General features: G+C 42.2%; 3 protein-coding genes across 3 annotated transcripts; 2 read left to right on the top strand and 1 right to left on the bottom strand.

Moving 5' to 3' along the window:
- The first annotated feature begins 527 nt into the window (after positions 1-527).
- Positions 528-2297, top strand: LOC140561878 (C-C motif chemokine 3-like). The gene is made up of 3 exons (XM_072687128.1): positions 528-757; positions 985-1114; positions 2119-2297. The coding sequence occupies exons 1-3, from the start codon at positions 682-684 to the stop codon at positions 2216-2218; spliced, it is 306 nt and encodes a 101-aa protein (XP_072543229.1). The 5' UTR covers positions 528-681; the 3' UTR covers positions 2219-2297.
- A 1404-nt stretch (positions 2298-3701) lies between these two features.
- Positions 3702-9620, bottom strand: cfap184 (cilia and flagella associated protein 184). Its single transcript, XM_072687126.1, has 4 exons — positions 9606-9620; positions 6816-7406; positions 5045-5596; positions 3702-4454 (listed from the first exon to the last, which is right to left on the bottom strand). The coding sequence occupies exons 2-4, from the start codon at positions 7401-7403 to the stop codon at positions 4113-4115; spliced, it is 1482 nt and encodes a 493-aa protein (XP_072543227.1). The 5' UTR covers positions 7404-7406; positions 9606-9620; the 3' UTR covers positions 3702-4112.
- Positions 9621-9792: 172 nt separating this feature from the next.
- Positions 9793-16587, top strand: tada2b (transcriptional adaptor 2B). The gene is made up of 2 exons (XM_072687124.1): positions 9793-10089; positions 13214-16587. The coding sequence occupies exons 1-2, from the start codon at positions 9820-9822 to the stop codon at positions 14444-14446; spliced, it is 1503 nt and encodes a 500-aa protein (XP_072543225.1). The 5' UTR covers positions 9793-9819; the 3' UTR covers positions 14447-16587.
- The last annotated feature ends 1786 nt before the right edge of the window (positions 16588-18373 follow it).

Below are 18373 nucleotides of genomic sequence, written 5' to 3'. Positions count from 1 at the left end.
GTTATCAGCTGTTATTACTATATTGATGATTATTACTGTTATTAGCTGTTATCAGCTGTTATTACTATATTAATGATTATTACTGTTATTAGCTGTTATCAGCTGTTATTACTATATTAATGATTATTACTGTTATTAGCTGTTATCAGCTGTTATTACTATATTGATGATTATTACTGTTATTAGCTGTTATCAGCTGTTATTACTATATTGATGATTATTACTGTTATTAGCTGTTATCAGCTGTTATTACTATATTAATGATTATTACTGTTATTAGCTGTTATCAGCTGTTATTACTATATTAATGATTATTACTGTTATTAGCTGTTATCAGCTGTTATTACTATATTAATGATTATTACTGTTATTAGCTGTTATCAGCTGTTATTACTATATTGATGATTATTACTGTTATTAGCTGTTATCAGCTGTTATTACTATATTGATGATTATTACTGTTATTAGCTGTTATCAGCTGTTATTACTATATTAATGATTATTACTAGATGATTGATGTCTATCAGTTGTTAATTAGCGTGAGGTACTGTTGGTGGAGAGCTGATTAAACCAGTACAGCATCTTCTCCTCTGATCCTCTGATGAAGAAGACCAGAAGATTCACCTCATTTCATCACCATCTTCATCGTCTTCATCATCTCCTGCAGCTGAAGACACAGTCATGAGAGGCTGGTGTGGTTCTCTCCTCCTGGCTCTGCTAGTCATCCTCTACCTTCAGTCCTGTGTGGAGGGACAGAGTAAGTTCATCCTCTGGTTCATTATTTTTGAATTACACTCTAATTACATAATTACTCTCAGATTACTGATACTGCATTGTATATTATTATTATTATTATTATTATTACTACAGCAGTTAGGTGATCTAAGAATGGTTCTTCATTTTTATTTTTTTCTTCTTCATCATCTATTTCATTTTATTATTATTATTATTATTATTATTATTATTATTATCATGTTCACACAGATGAAAATACAAATGCTTATGCGTATGGACCAGATCAATGCTGTTTCAGTTTATATCCAAGGAGAATTCCTGTAAAACTCATTGAGAAATATGAAGAAACGAGATCTGACTGCTCAAAGCCTGGAGTGATGTGAGTCTCCACCCCTGTTCTTTATGAATATTCCAGTGGGTCAGAAATATGAAATATAATAACTTTAATCTGCTGCTGGGTTTACTCTTACAGTGTTTACTGACCTCTCTAAACTCACTACACTTCACTTCACCTTTACACTTCACATCATCACAAAGAGCCAGATCTGAAGATCAGACCGCTTTGATTGGAAATCTAATTACAGTCAGAAAAGCTAAACTTCTGATCTTCTAAGAGTTCCTCTGATTTCAGTCGGTGTCAGCTCCCATCTGATAGGTCTCACACAGCTGCTCACACATCGTCTCCTGCTCCTTATTGGAGGGATGTGGAATCATAGTCTCCTGATGACAGAGAGAACTCCATTATGGTCATATTGATAAGCATGGTTCTGTGTGTTGAACCACACAGTTCTGCAGTAGGATACACAGTTATGACTCTGAGCTGGAGCTGGATGTGTTATAAATTAGTACTGGTGTGTTTTTATAAATAAAAATATTTATATAGGGAGATATTAAGCTGTTAGTGATGTCTGTGTTAAGGAACATCGTGGTTATTGTTCTAGCTAATTCTGTTAGCATCTTAATGACTAATTCAACATCACTGAGCCGTAATATAGAGAATGATGTAATAAAGCTCTGGGCGATACGGCCCTCACCCTCATCTCTGTCGGTGAGGAATTTAGTGTGTTCTCCTCTAGAAATAGAATAAAATTAATATTTACATTTAAATGTAATAAATACTTCAATAAATACTAATAAAATAAGTAAAAAATATTTTTTGTTATCAGAGAATTTGACCATGAATTTTACAGCTGATTTACTAATTTATAATGTGATCAATAACATTAATTAACTGGTTTATTAATTGCTGCAGGTGGTTTGTATATAACTGTAGTTGTGTGTGTGTTAGTGTGTTTACAGTGTGTGTATCTGTCAGGTTTAATTATCTGTCAATAGTTTCTGTAGTAAATCTCTTCACCTTTAACGCTCTTTTCTCCACTGCAGTTTGACCACCCGGAGGGGACAAAGTGTGTGTGTGGACCCCAACCAGAGCTGGGTGCAGCGAGTCAGGGACGACATTACTCAGCGACTTGTGGAGAATTAAACTGAATCCAGCTGAGTGATTAAATCACCTGCATTAAGGAGACGTTTCCTCTCGTCTGGTATTAAAACAATTTCTGAAACTCAGCAGTTCAGATTCATTTTTTATTCATTTTTACAGTTTCATAGACAAGACAACCAGATTCACCATTAGTGTATAGAGAGTGAAGGGTCTTGCTCAAGGGCCCAACAGGGGCAGCTTGCCGAGTCTGGGTATCGAACCCAAAACCCTGCAATCAACAGCCCGGAGCTCTAACCGCTGAGCCCCCACTGCCCCTGTCCCTATAACAAATCTCAGCTCTCAGTTACCATTACACTAACGATTATGGGGTTACCATGGAAACGCCAGTGAAAGAAAAACGTTTGAAGTCTGTCAGTGTTTTTTTAAAGTAATCTTGTATCATTTCTGTTAGATCACTAATTATGAAATGATGATCAAATGATGTAGAATATAAAAGTAAGCAGAAATGGAGATGAGTGGTTTTGCGTGAACGGTGATGACGCTCTCCAGAGGACCTGTTCCTCACGGTTTGAGAGTCCTTTAATCAGGCTGATTATTATCATTATCATGTGCCTTTTATCATGGAGTGGCTTCCGTCTGGCCACTCTACCATAAAGCATGACTTGTGTGGACTTGGCACAGCCAAATTTCCCAGAATGCATTATGCACAACACTGCTGTCCGATTTGCAAATTGACCGTACAGCGTCCTCCCATGCTCGGGAGTTTGTACTCGATAGCATGATTTACGGAGTGCTGCCTGGATGTGCTGCCATAGGGGTACGGATATGATATGATGGAGCTCAAAGTGACCCTCAACCCCCAGGCCTGTCTTCCCCGGTTGCTCAGTTTGGCCGGCTCTGGGAGGATTCTGGGAGGTTTGCACATAATTCCTTTGAGCTGAAGGCTTGGAGCTTGCTCTGACCTGCACTGTCAACTGTGGGACCTTAAATAGGCAGGTGCTGGCCATCCCCAGTCATGCCCAATCAATGGAATTTACCACAGGTGGAATTTAAGTTGTAGAAACATCTCAAGCAGGATCAGTGGAAACAAAAAGCACCTCAGCTCACTTTTAGGTGAAATATCAGAGGGTGTGCACACTTGTGTACATATGATATTGTAGAAACCTGCTTTGTGTGGAATTTGTGATGTAAATGTAACTATATTGCAGAATAAAGTCTAAGGATTTAGTCTATAACGTGATAAAGGTGAAAGAGGTGTGCAGTACCCAAACTTTTGCATAAGCTCAAATATGCAATAAATATGGTGGTTGGTGGCGCAACTGATAACATCTGCCAGTGAAATATCACGCCATGGAGGAGACTGGGGTTCGATTTCCGATACAGCAATAGGCCCGCCTCTGTAATACGAGTAACCTTGTAAGTTGCTCTGGATAAGAGCATCAGGTAAATGCTATGAATGTAAAAATCTGAGGTCACTTTACAGGAAAAGTTTTATTTGAAAACTTTAAAGTGTGTAAAAATAGTTTATTCAGAGCATTTCTATTGATTCATGTATCATATAATTCTGAAATATTATAAAGAACTGCCGTTTTAAAGTTCATTTAAAAACTGAAAAATGGTCCAAATTAGCCCCCTGCATGTTTAAGGTGGTCGTGACATCAGGCTCCTGCAGATGGCGCTGCACCAGAATAATAAGGCTATAAATACCTGTGGGGTGTGTGACAGGACTCAGGCTTTGAGAACAGTATCACCACTCTTGTCATTCTTGGGCAGAAGTGAGCTCTGTACCACCTCTTCTGTGGATCCCCTCACACAACCCGCAGGTATTCATGGCCCAAGCATCCTTGTGCAGCGCCATCTGCAGGAGCCCGAACTTACTACCTCTCTACCTCTATTGTTTTGTCCAGGGAAATAAATATATATGTGTGTGTGTGAGTCAGTCATCCATTGGCCGGCTCTGCTCCAGCTTGTTCTTCACTCCAGCACTTTTCAGGGTGAATTCAGCATGCTGTCTATCCAGCGTCTCCAGTCTCTTCTCCAGAACCTCACACACGTCCACCTTCTCCTCAAAGTCCTTCAGCAGCGTGGTGTTCCCCAGCAGCCCACAGCACTGAAACAGGCGCAGGTTATCCGCCCGCAGGTCGTCCCGGGCCTGTTTCATATGGGTCAGAAGCTCCCGCTTCCGGGCCACTGCGACGTCCACCTCACCAAGCTGAGCCTGCTTCGTCTGGTTCTCCACCTGAACGAACTGGAGCTTCTCCTTCACATGGGTCAGAACCTGAGTGGAGGAGACAGAGTATGTGGGTCAAAGTACAAAAAAACTGTATTTATCCAATTTGTCCAAATGTTTGTGGACACCCCTTCTAATGAATACATTCAGCTACTTTAAGCTGCACCCATTGCTGACACAGATGTGCAAATGCACACACACAGCTTGTCTAGTCCCTGTAGAGAAGCACTATAGCCAATAGAATAGGACTCTCTGGAGCAGATCAACGTCATGACCCTATTGGCACCATGCTGCCTAATAATGCCAGGCGTGGGCTAGAGGGGTATAAAGCCCCCCAGCATTGAGGAGCTGTGGAGCAGTGGAGGAACTGTGTTCTCTGGAATGATGATGGTGGTGCTCTATCCAGTTCTTCTGGATGGAATGAGGTGGGGATGATTATCCAACATTCTGACCTCACTATTGCTCTTGTCTCTGAATGCAATCAAATCCTCACAGCACTGCTTCTCAAAAATCTAGTAGAAAGCCTTCTTCCAATAAAAGCAGGATCAGCTCTTTTTAATGGCCTTGATTTCAGAAGTAACACTAAACAAGCAGGTGTCCCAATACTTTTGTCCATATGATGCATGTTAAAGCTTCACCTGCACAGTGTTGGTGATCTTCTTCCTCAGTTTAAGCAGCTCTTCATTGCGTTCCTCAATCTTCTCGTTGTATGTTTGGTTCTCAATCTTGAGCTGCTCGAAGTCCACCACGTGCAGACCTTCAGCCAGCTCCTCCTTGCCCTTCTGCTCAGCCTCCAGCTTCCTCGTCTTCATCTTCAGCTTGATTTTTTCCAGGCTGACGGCCATGAGCTTTTCCTCACACTTCTGCTCGGCCTGTCGGAGCTGCTCCACCTGGTCCTGAGCGGCCTGTTTGCTCAGCTTCTGCGTGAGAGCTGTTGTAGCTAGCTCATAGTTCATCTCCATCAGAGCTGTCCACTCCCTCTCCACCTGCTCCAGCTTCTCCTGGCTCTGCCTCCTCAGCTCGTCTTCCTGCTGCTGGTGGAGCTCTGAATCGTGAAGCCTCTGCTGCTTCAGATCCTCTATGATGTCCAGATTCTTCTGGTAGCGCTGCTGATGATCAGACAGGGCCGTCTCCAGCTCTGGCCGAGGCTCTTCACCCATCTTTCGGCGGAAGTAGTCAGCTAGTTTGCACTGATAGACAGACAGACAGGCAGATTTAGGACAATTATGGTACTGTACCCAAAACATAGTGTCCAAATAGTTATGACTGTACCTTCATTGGTTTCTGAAATATAAAAGTGTGATTTTAAAAGTGGGTGTGGTCTATTTTTTGTAGTTACACTATATTGGGGTGGGAAACGGTGGCCCGATGTGGCCCAATGTGGCCCGATGTGGCCCGAGCCTGATGGTCCAGTACAGTTTGCTAATGTCCTGGCCCTAACTGACCTACTAAACCTGGCAATTAACAGAAGTTGAAGTGCTGTCAATCAAAGCCTGTCACAGAGAAGCTACCAGCTGTAGTCCATCATGATCACTAGCAAAAAGTTAAGAGTTCTTGGTCTAGGTAAGTTAAAAGACATTTAAGAACTTTCAGCAGCACTGAATTAATCATCTAAGTGGGTGTACAGATATTTTCAGTCATACGTGTAGAGGTTTATAATGACCATGTGTTGATTTAAAGACATTATGGGGCAGGGGAAGCACAAGGGGATTCAGGAATCCGGCCCTCCAGGACCTGAGTTTCTCAGCCCTGCACTATATGGACAAAAGTATTTGTCCACACATATTTTCCTGTACAGTCAATACAATGACAGCTGTCAATCAAACCCTTTTTAAGTGGATACATAGAAGCTACCAGCTGTAGTCCATTATGATCACTAACAGGACGTTAAGAGGTTTTGGCAACTTTCAGCTCTAATTAAATTAATTTTATTAGCAATTAATAATATAATAGTGTGTATAGATATTTTGGGCATATATATATATATATATATATATATATATATATATATATATATATATATATTTTTTTTTTTTTTTTTTTTTTCATTTTTGTCCCATTATATATATATATATATATATATATATATATATATATATATATATATATATTATATAGCTTATTTATATATATAACTATTGATGTAGATCCACCCTCCATATCATTATCAGCAAGTCTCCGCCCTCTTAGTAATTTTGAAAAATGCACCTTAGGTGGTCAAAACAAACATACGTAGGCGGAGCTTAATGAGAGGTGTCAGGGTAGAGAGCAGCCAATCAGTGTATTTTCTGCTTCAGATGTCACCACGCCGACCAGAGCAAGAATTCTCATTTGGAGGGTCGCGGGTCATCAATAGGTAACATTCAGTCATTCAGTAGATAAATAAAACAGAGTGTGGTCCAGTCTGACCTGCAGCTGGGAGTTCTTGTGCGTGAGCTTGTCCCTCTCTTCCTGCAGCTCCTGCAGAAGCTTCAGCTGTTCTTCATAGCTGATCTGAAGGTTCTGGTTCTCTGTTATCTCTGCCTGTTCTGAAGGACCTATATCCTCCAGGCCCTGGTTCTCCAGCTCTGGGATACCTGGAACCAACACCACAGACTCTTCACCCTCTTTCTCCTCATTCTCAGCTTTCACGCTGCCTTCCCTGGAGAGACAGTCCACATCGGGAGCCTTGTCCTCTTCAGAAGCCTCGCTGGTGGGCAGCTCCCTTCCAGCTGTTCGGTCTGATAAGTGGGCAACCTCCTCAGACTCTTCTCCAGTGGGCTGTGCTTCAGCCTTCTCCTGACCGTCCACATCCAAACATTCTCCTGCTGCAGACTGTCCCTGCTCCTCTCCCTCGAGGCTGGTGGAGATTTCAGCTTCAGTTATGACCAGTTCCTCAGCATCCTGTGGGTTCCTCGGTTCCTCAGGGTCTGCTACCTCTGTCCTGACCACTTCTTGACACTCCTCAGTGCTGTCCACTAATGTGGCATCTGCAGATGGACTCACCTCCTCTTCCATATCCTGACGTTCAGAGAAGTAATGAATTAATATGATCATTATTGTTGTTTTGCTGATACAGATATAGAATTCATTATTCTTGTGATATTCAGAAAATCTGCATAAATGGCCTCTCATACTGTGAAATATACACAACACTGTAAAAAAACATGGTTATTAATACACTACATGGACAAAAGTTTGTGGACACTTGCTTCTCCAGAGCAGGAAGGTCAAGAAGCTCTAGAAGAGAACTAAACATATGTCGGTAAGAAAGGCAAATCCGACCCCCCCACCCTCCCATATGACTGCCAACAACCTGCATGAAGGTTCTGCTAAGTCAAAGTGCGGTGCACTGTTCCACTGTGCAGCATTGCTTGGACAATCACATTATTCAGGCACAGACATAAGAAGCAAACCTTACATATGGCCTCTTCATAAAACCCATGTTTGAGCCAGACGAGCTTTAGAAACAAGTGCTGTAGACTGATCCAGTCAATAGAATTTTTTGGCAACAACCGGATGGTCTCTTTGGAGAAATTAAGGAACTGCATTTCATGCAATGAACACCTTGCCAACTGTAAAGCATGGGGTGTGTTGCAGTCAGTGGCCCCGGCAGTGTTGGGTGGAAGGAACAATGGATTCCATAAAATACCAACAAATCTTCAATGCAAACGTCAAACTCTCTGTTAAAAGGCAGAAATGGCCTTTCCAACATAATCCAAAATACACCAGAACATTAAGTCAAGTCAAGTCAGATTTATTTGTAGAGCTTTTTACAACTTTATGAATAGTGATTCATAAAAGACAGAGACAAATAAGAAAGATGAAATAACCTAAGACATCATATATCAGAGAAAATGTATGGATTAAACAAGCTGTATGACAGCGAAACGGCCCAAGAGCATCTCAGAATCAGAGGCCTACAGCAAAGAAATCTGTATTTCTGCTAAAGAGAGTTTCCTGTTACTAAATCCTGACCCAGGAACACTGACCTCTGCTCTGGCTACACTGATGATTTGTGTTGGATTATATTTTATTTTTTATGTTATGAAAGACTGTACATTAGAGATAGACACAGAGAGACAGAGAGACAGAGAGACAGACAGACAGACAGACAGATAGATAGATAGATAGATAGATAGATAGATAGATAGATAGACAGACAGACAGACAGACAGACAGACAGATAGATAGATAGACACAGATAGACAGACAGACAGACAGACAGATAGATAGATAGATAGATAGATAGATAGATAGACAGACAGACAGATAGATAGATAGATAGACAGACAGACAGACAGACATACAGACAGACAGATAGATAGATAGATAGACATACAGACAGACAGATAGATAGATAGATAGACAGATAGATAGACATACAGACAGATAGATAGACAGATAGATAGACATACAGACAGACAGACAGATAGACAGACAGATAGATAGATAGACATACAGACAGACAGATAGATAGATAGATAGACAGATAGATAGACATACAGACAGACAGACAGATAGACAGACAGATAGATAGACAGATAGATAGATAGATAGATAGATAGATAGATAGACAGACAGATAGATAGATAGATAGATAGACAGACAGACAGACAGACAGACATACAGACAGACAGATAGATAGATAGACATACAGACAGACAGATAGATAGATAGATAGACAGATAGATAGACATACAGACAGACAGACAGATAGACAGACAGATAGATAGATAGACATACAGACAGACAGACATACAGACAGACAGATAGATAGATAGACATACAGACAGAGAGACAGACAGATAGATAGATAGGGATTTATTGATCCTGAAGGAAATTTAGCAGCCAGTAGCAGTTATACAATACAGCCCAGTAATATAATACAATACAACAGAAACAATAAATAGAAAAATGTAAAAAACAAATATATTCTTTTGAACCTATGAGATAAAAGGCAGTGCAGTAATAAATAAAATAATAAAGGGTGATCAATGGTACCCAAACTTTTGCACAAGACAGTAAATAAATAAAGAAACAGGAGTGTAGAGGGTTACCCAGAAGCATATATAGCTAACTTAAATGGATAGAGAGCTATACAGCTAGTTATATATATCTAGTGTGTGTGTGTGTGTGTGTGTGTGTGTGTACCATCACTGATCACTCAATAATATGAATATAATAAAATATCAGCTTATTAAAGCCGGGGATCCTCACCTTCTCAGCTCTCCCTCTCCGGTGTTTTCACGCTGGTTGTCCCGGATACGGCTTTTCGCTGAGCCAATCAGCGGCGCCTCAGTGTTCCTCCTCATGAATATTCAACAGCTCCCTCAGCTCGGCGGCGCTTTGTTAATATTAATGAGGCAGGGGGGCGGAGCGGCGCGCATGCGCAGTGCAGCTCTGCGCGGCTCCAGCAGCAGCAGGAGCAGAAATGGCGGACCTGGGGAAGAAGTACTGTGTGAACTGCCTGTCGGACGTGAGCAACCTGCGGATCCGCTGCACGGACTGCCCGGACATCGAGCTGTGCCCCGAGTGCTTCTCGGCCGGCGCGGAGATCGGCAACCACCGCAGATGGCACGGATACCAGCAGGTGGATGGAGGCCGGTTCGCCCTGTGGGGAGCCGAGGCGGAGGGAGGCTGGACGGGCAGAGAGGAGCAGAGCCTGCTGGACGCCATCGAGCAGTACGGCTTCGGCAACTGGGTACACGCCTCACCCCGTCCTGCCCGGGCTCCGACCCGCTCCAGGGGCTCTGTTAGGGGTGTACAGCGGGGCTGGAGGGCTGCGGTTCTGAACTCAGGCTGAACCGGGCGGGATGAGCTCAGTTAGCGCCCATTAGAACTTAGTGGAGTGGAGTGGGCTTCAGTGGGCTTCAGTGGGCTGGGGGTCCTAATGCGGGGCTGGGGGTCCTGAGATGTAAACAGAGGCTGATCCCGTTCACTGAAGTCCTGATGTGATGCACCTCTCCCAGTAAAAACCCAGAATATCATTAATATTACAGGTTTATTATGGTAAATATGCACAGATCTGTGCTGGAGGGTCCCAGTGTGACCCATCCTAACTCCAGACTGGGGGTCTGGGAGCTGAACTGAGCTTAAACTCAATTAAATCACTTTATTATGGTTAAAAGAGCTGTTATTAATGTTATTAATTAATATGTAGTGCTGATTGATGTGAAACAGAAGTGTAAACAGAAGTGAATAATGTTAATATTAATATTATAGCTTTATTAAGGGTTTTATTAGGTGTTGATGGTGAGGAATTATGTGCTGGAGGGTCCCAGTGTGACCCATCCTAACTCCAGACTGGGGGTCTGGGAGCTGAACTGAGCTTAAACTCAATTAAATCACTTTATTATGTAGTTTTTAGGATTTATTATAGTTAAAAGAGCTGTTATTAATGTTATTAATTAATATGTGGTGCTGATTGATGTGAAACAGAAGTGTGTAATGTAATAATATTAATGTTAATATTAATATTATACTTTTATTAAGGGTTTTATTAGGTGTTGATGGTGAGGAATTATGTGCCAAATGGTCCCAGTGTGACCCATCCTAACTCCAGACTGGGGGTCTGGGAGCTGAACTGGGCTTAAACTCAATTAAATCACTTTATTATAGTTAAAAGAGCTGTTATTAATGTTATTAATTAATATGTGGTGCTAATTGATGTGAAACAGAAGTGTGTAATGTAATAATATTAATGTTAATATTAATATTATAGCTTTATTAAGGAGAAAAGTGTTGATGGTGAGGAATTATGTGCTGAATGGTCCCGATGTGACCCACTATAGCTCCAGACTGGGGGTTTATTATGATCAGATGATCTGAATTAAATCCCTTTATTATGTAGTTTTTAGGATTTATTATGGTTAAAAGGGCTGTTATTAATGTAATAATATTAATGTTAATAAGGGGAAAAGTGTTGATGGTGAGGAATTATGTGCTGGATGGTCCCAGTGTGACCCATCCTAACTCCAGACTGGGGGTTTATTATGAGCAGAGAGAAGCTGAACTGGGCTTAAACTCAGTTAAATCACTTTATAATGTAGTTTTTAGGATTTATTATGGTTAAAAGAGCTGTTATTAATGTTATTAATTAATATGTAGTGCTGATTGATTTGAAACAGAAGTGTAAACAGAAGTGAATAATGTTAATATTAATATTATAGCTTTATTAAGGGTTTTATTAAGTGTTGATTGTGAGGAATTATGTGCCGAATGGTCCCAGTGTGACCCATCCTAACTCCAGACTGTGGGTTTATCATGGGACTGGAAATGAGTGTATACAAGTGTTCCTTTCAGTCCGTTAAGTAATATTTTGATGAATTTTCACTTTTATACCATGATAGCTTTAATATTGTGGTTTATTATGGTAAAAGATGGGCATAGATGGGTCGTCTCTGTGCCAAATGGTCCCAGTGTGGACCATTATAACTCCAGACTGTGGGTCTGGGAGCTGAACTGGGCTTAAACTCAGTTAAATCACTTTATAATGTAGTTTTAATTATTTATTATGGTTAGAAGAGCTGTTATTAATGTTATTAATTAATGTGTGTTGCTGATTGATTTGACATGGTAACAGAAGTGGAAAATTTAATAATGTTAATATTAATATTATAGTTTTATTAAGGGTAAAGTGTGACCCATTATAGCTCAGGTTTTGGGTTTATTACGTTCAGATGAGCAGAATCTGCTAAACAGGGAATAAGATTCTGTTTGAACCTGGTGGGATAAATTTAATAAAACACATTAGAACTTTTTAGAAAGTTTTAATGATTTGTTGTGGTTAAAATATCTGTTATTGATCCATGTGTGGTGCTGATTGGTTTGAAATTTCAACAGAAGTGGATATAAATACTAGTTCCATTCAGATATTTGGATGCATTTTTGTTTTAAGTCCATTATAATAATAATAATAATAATAATAATAATAATAATAATAATGATTGATAATGAATAGTATAGGTTTATTATGGTTAAAATAGGCATTGGTAGCTGAGTAGCCATTTATACCATTTATAATACACACTGTGTATAAGATTCAGACTGGACTGGGGGGCAGTAAACCCTAGAAGTTATTAAAAACTACTTCCATTTAGACATTTGGATGCATTTATACTTTTATTATAGGTCTAATAAGGGCAATTGGTCACCTATAGATTGGTACTTTAGTGATAAGTTGTCCCAGAGTGGAACAGACCCACTTTAAATCTGAACACCGGTTGATGTGAACTGGTGTCATTAAATCAGTTCTGTGCAAAACATAATAAACTAAAACCACAATATTAAAATTAACTTATTAGTTAAGGTGAGGAATTATGTGCTTAATGGTCCCAGTGTGAACCATTATAGCTCAGGTTTGGGTTTATTATGATCAGATGAGCAGAATCTGCTAAACTGGGAATAAGATTCTGTTTGAACCTGGTGGGATAAATTTAATAAAACACATTAGAACTTAGTTTTGGGGTTTATTGTGCTTAAATAAGCAGTGAATGGTGTTGGTGTGTTGCTGGGGGACTGGAAATGAGTGTATACAAGTGTTCCTTTCAGTCCGTTAAGTAATATTTTGATGAATTTCCACTTTTATACCATGATAGCTTTAATATTTTGGGTTTATTATGGTAAAAGATGGGCATAGATGGGTAGTTTCTGTGCCAAATGGTCCCAGTGTGGACCATTATAACTCCAGGCTATAGGTTTATTATGGGCAAATTAATTCATACAAATACATGATAATTTTGTTTAAGGGTTAATTATGCTTAAATGAGCTGTGAGGGGGTGTAATGTGGTGCTACGTGACTTCAAATGTATGGTGTTTGTTGTAGGAGGACATGGCCGCCCACGTCGGAGCCTCTCGCACCCCTCAGGAAGTGATGGACCACTACGTCAGCATGTACATCCACGGCAACTTGGGCAAGGCCTGCATCCCTGACAGCATTCCCAACCGTGTGACAGACCACACCTGCCCAGGAGGGGGTCCACTGTCCCCCAGCCTGACCACCCCTTTACCCCCGCTGGACATTTCGGTGGCCGAGCAGCAACAGCTGGGCTACATGCCTCTGAGGGACGACTACGAGATCGAGTACGACCAGGAGGCGGAGAAGCTCATCAGCGGGCTGTCGGTCAACTACGACGATGAGGACGTGGAGATCGAAATGAAGCGCGCCCACGTGGACATGTACGTGCGGAAGCTGCGGGAGCGGCAGCGGCGGAAGAACATCGCCCGGGACTACAACCTGGTTCCTGCGTTCCTGGGGCGGGACAAGAAGGACAAGGAGCGGGACAGGCCGGGCGGCACCGGGGGAGCCGGGACAGGAGGGACTGGAGGAACGGGGCTGTCCGGCGGAAGCGGCACCACGAACGCTCAAGCGGTGACGGGAGCCCCGGTTTCTGTAGCGACGGCCGCGACGCCAGCGTCCTCGGCGCCCAAGCGCAAGATCACGAAGGAGGAGCGCGAGCAGCGGACGAAGCTGCGGCCGCTGTGCCAGTTCATGGCGCATCGGGAGTTCGAGGACTTTTTCGACAACATGCACAAGGAGCGGGTTTTGCGGGCCAAGGTGCGAGAGCTGCAGCGGTACCGCCGCAACGGGATCACCCGGCTGGACGAGTCGGCCGAGTACGAGGCAGCCAGGCACAAGCGAGAGAAACGGAAAGAGAACAAGAGCTCCAAGAGGGGCAGTGGAGGCGGTGGAAGTTTAGGAGGCTCCTCTGGAATCGGAGGAGGCGGCGCCGGTGCTGCTGGCGGGGGGACCGGTGGGGTAGGAGGAGGAGGAGGAGGAGCCGTCAAAGAGGAGGGGAAGGACGGCGAATTCGCAGCCATCGAACACTTAACAGGCTTCGAGCTGCTTTCCGATCGCGAGAAGGTTCTTTGCAACTCCCTCAATTTGAGTCCCACGCGCTACTTGACCGTCAAGACCATCATCATCAAGGACCACCTGCAGAAGAGGCAGGGCGTCCCGGCGAAGAGTCGCCTGCCGGGCTACTTGGACAAAGTGCTGAAGAGACGCATCCTCAACTTCCTCACGGAGAGTGGCTGGATATCTCGAGACGCCGCCTAACGCTGACTGGAGGCTCGGCCTTCTTGGAAACTGCTCGTTATTTTCTACTGGTTGATCATGAGGCATCTCCCAGACGCTTCAGACGTTGGTTGGGTGGGTCCTCATGGAGAGCGTCTGGAGGTTGCGGGACGCTGACTGCAGCCTAAGCTGCCCTCACAACTTCTTTGCTCTTCTTTTCTACTGTTTTCTAAGGAATCTCACTTGAGTTACTTGGATTAAAAAACCTTGGGTGATCTTACCGTCATCCGGATTCTGGTCATAGGAGAATTTAAGAACCGAGAGAGAACCATTTACCATTGACGAGCATATCAGGTTTCAGAGGAATACGCCTTTATATATTTTTGCTATCTGAAAGAACTTGGCGCGGAGGCTTTCTACGGGTTGAGGTGGCATCGCCACAGTGTTATTATGGTTGCCCTGTCGGACTAGCTTTATTATATGCAGCATTGAGGCTGTTCTGCTTCTTGGGAGGAGAACGCTTCCACCGGGTCCTCCCCAACAAGCAGAGATCAGCGATTAGAAGAACCAGGGTGCAGGAGATGCAGGAGATTTCTTGGTGCATTCATATTTGTTTTATTTGATCAAAAAAAAAAAAATACTGCTAACCATAAGCTGACCGCGGTGGTCCTGTCAGGGTGTGTGACGATGCTAAAACTAGTTTGATAAGCGTTCTTCATTTCTTGGAGCGTTCCTTTTAATTTGGCATTAACTTATCATTTTTTCAAAGCTAGAAGAAGAAAGAAAAACCCCAAGCAATCCAAGCTTCGTCCTGCCTTAGTTGCTGTTCCTCTGCTTTTCCTGAGGCAGGGGGATAGGTTAGTTGGTCTGTGCTGTTTGTGTGTGACTGCTCCATGTTAATTTACCTGCCTGCGGAGACCCTGAAGATACCCTGTCCCTTCGTCTGGAGGCTTTCTGGTCGTGCCTGCTTTTGCCTTTAAATGCCGTAGGTGGTTTCTGACCTTGCATACACTTTGGAGCCCCTTAATATCTCCTCATCTCTAAGCAATATTTCCACTATTTAAATGGAAATGATGCCGTCTGAAGGAGCTGCACCTGAATACGAACGAGCTGGGTAGAGGACGGAGGAGGACAGAGGGACCTCCCTGCCCTGCTGTCATAACCTGACCCTCCAGCGTATGGCTTCTTTTCACTGGCTTTTCCCCTCCTTTCTTCTTTTCTGATGCACAGTCACATATTCACAAAGCAGGGGGGTCTGAGAAGGTCCTAAGAGGCTCTGTTCAGAAAGCAGGATTCAGGAGGAGTGTAGAAATCTCAAGATCGTCATAATTCAACTGCTAATGAAATATTCTGCAGCAGAAATAAGAGCAGGGGTGGGCAACGAGGGCCAGAGTCCAGCACAGTTTGCTGATTTCCCTGCTCCAGCAGGCCGACTACACCTGGCAGGTGAGTTCAAGCAGGTGTGCTTGAGCAGGAAAAGCTCAAACTGAGCAGGAATCCGGCCCACCAGGACAGAACCGCCCACCCCTGAATAAGAGAGTCAGTTGTTTACTTTCACTTTCATTTCTTAAATTAATAAACAATAAAACAAATTTGAGGCAAAACTCCAAAAGCGATCACTGTACTCACGATACATCAATAAAATATGACAGGGATGTGAGTAAGGGTGGGCAATAAGACGATATTTCATAGTATTGTGATCAGGTTTATTATTGTGATGCATAAAACACTTTTCTGAGCATATTGTGGAGGTCAGTGCTTAAAGAACAGTATATAGAGATTTCAGTATATAGAGAGTAGGGCTGCACGATATTGGAGTGATATTGGACATTGCAATATTTTGTTGTTCTGCAATTTATATATATATAAATAAAATACAGGAATTTAACCAGGAAGATCACCAGAAGTCAATGATCCTACATGTTATGGTATCAGTAATTCACCCAGTGTATCAAATACTGGAGTAAATAAGTGATATTGAGCAGATGTAGCTAACAGAGTCAGATTATGTCGTTAAAAAGCACAAAATTCATTTTAATTTATTGAAATTTCATGATTTTGCACGTCATGCGATGTTACTTTTGCACATCCCAATGTTATGCAGCCCTAACGGAGAGCATAGTCCTGCTCTATAAACACATACTCGTGCTGTTTAACTGGACGAAGAGCAGCAATGTCAAAATATCACAATACATATTATATTATAATATTATTATAATTATACATTATATATATATATATATATATAAATGTTATATTATATAAATGTCTGTAAATATTGTGCTATAATATTTTTTTTACCGTATCGTCCAGCCCTAGATGGGACAGTTCCCGAAATTCATAATTAATTTAATACAGATTGTAATTAAGCAAAAATAAGAGCTGCTTATTTACTCCGTTTTCTGTTTATTAAAGGATTCAGCTGAAAGTCCAGTAGATGAAACTAGGGCTGGGCGATATGGTAACATTTAAAGAAGTTTACACAATATTTATCACAATTAATAGATCAAATGCATCAGTAGCAGCAGATTCCTTTTACAAATCTGCTCAAATACTCAGCATTAGTGAACACAGTTTATATATTTAATCAAATAAAATTATTCAATAAATACATTAAACAAATCTGCAGTTCTCCGTTCAGGTAAACAGGGCTGATCCCTCTCTGTAATGAAACAGGGTAGAAAGCTATTTTGTATATTTTATTTAAAAAATAAATGATCATTTATACTGTAAAATACTGTCCTATTGCCCACCGCTGCTACAGACACATGGTTTTTGAAGGTCTTGATCTCCTGCCAGCCTTGCCTCAGCGTGCTGTAGGTGATTGCTGACTTTATTCCAGTTAAAGGTTTGAGAAAGTCGAATTATTGCCGAGTTATCTGCAGTAATTTTGCCAGAACCAAAAAAAAAAACAACAACCAAAAAAAGCCTATTTCATCAGTATCGTCGGAGAACATTGATATATCGGCCGGGCCCTGGCTGTGTTTGCTTTCCTTCATGGTTTGGTATTTCTAGATAGGGGAAAATACTCTATTGGTACCTGTCGGTGTTTTGGACTGTGACGAGCCCTGAAGTCCGGATGTGACTGGTTTTGAGGCCATTGATTAATCCGCTCTAATCATTTCGGATTTGCTTAAAGAGGTCAGAACAGGTTGTGTTTGGCTTGTGCTGGGATGTGAAATGCACTGATTGGCTGATTTTCCTCAAAGTTGTAGGAAATGCACGACACGAGCACTGAGGCTTAGATCTAATCTAGTGTAGATCAAACCTGATGTTTAGGGGGATACGGGTTAGTTGGATATTAAGGGACCTCCAGTCCTGTACCTGTGAACCTTTATGTGATGTGGAGGTCCTTTAGCAGTTAAAACTGACCCACTCTGATCTCTCTACAGTGGAGGTGAATGGAGGCAGGCGTCGGTCGCCATGACTACAACACAGATACAGCCCATAATTTATCTCCTACCCAAACCCACCAGTGCAGCTACACGAGGTGATGATGATGATGATGAAGATGATGATGGTAAAATAGTGAATAGAGAATCTCCACTAATGCAGTTTTCTTTAGGGACTACTTTCTGTAGCCGCACTACACCCTGCAGCATGTATCCCTCCACCATTTTAATGATCTGGTTCTAAAAGCAGGTTCTAGAGCCGAGCTCTTCTCAGAACTCTGGTAGAACCGTGTCTCAGGCATCAGGCAGCGTCTTCATCACCATTAGGTGAAGAACTTTCTGTGAGGAGCTTTTATTATTAGAGCTTCAGACGTCTGCTTCCCTTCACCTCCACTGTAGAACCACAGCTCTGACTGGGGGAGCTTATCTAGAACCTCCACTGTAGAACAGCTCTGACTGGGGGAGCTTATTTAGAACCTCCACTGTAGAACTCCAGTTCTGACTGGGGAGCTTATCTAGAACCTCCACTGTAGAACTCCAGCTCTGACTGGGGGGGGTTATCTAGAACTCCAAACCT

Source organism: Salminus brasiliensis, chromosome 9 (assembly GCF_030463535.1).
Source record: "Salminus brasiliensis chromosome 9, fSalBra1.hap2, whole genome shotgun sequence".
NCBI lineage: Eukaryota > Metazoa > Chordata > Actinopteri > Characiformes > Bryconidae > Salminus > Salminus brasiliensis.
This window is presented reverse-complemented; position numbering and strand designations above follow the sequence as displayed.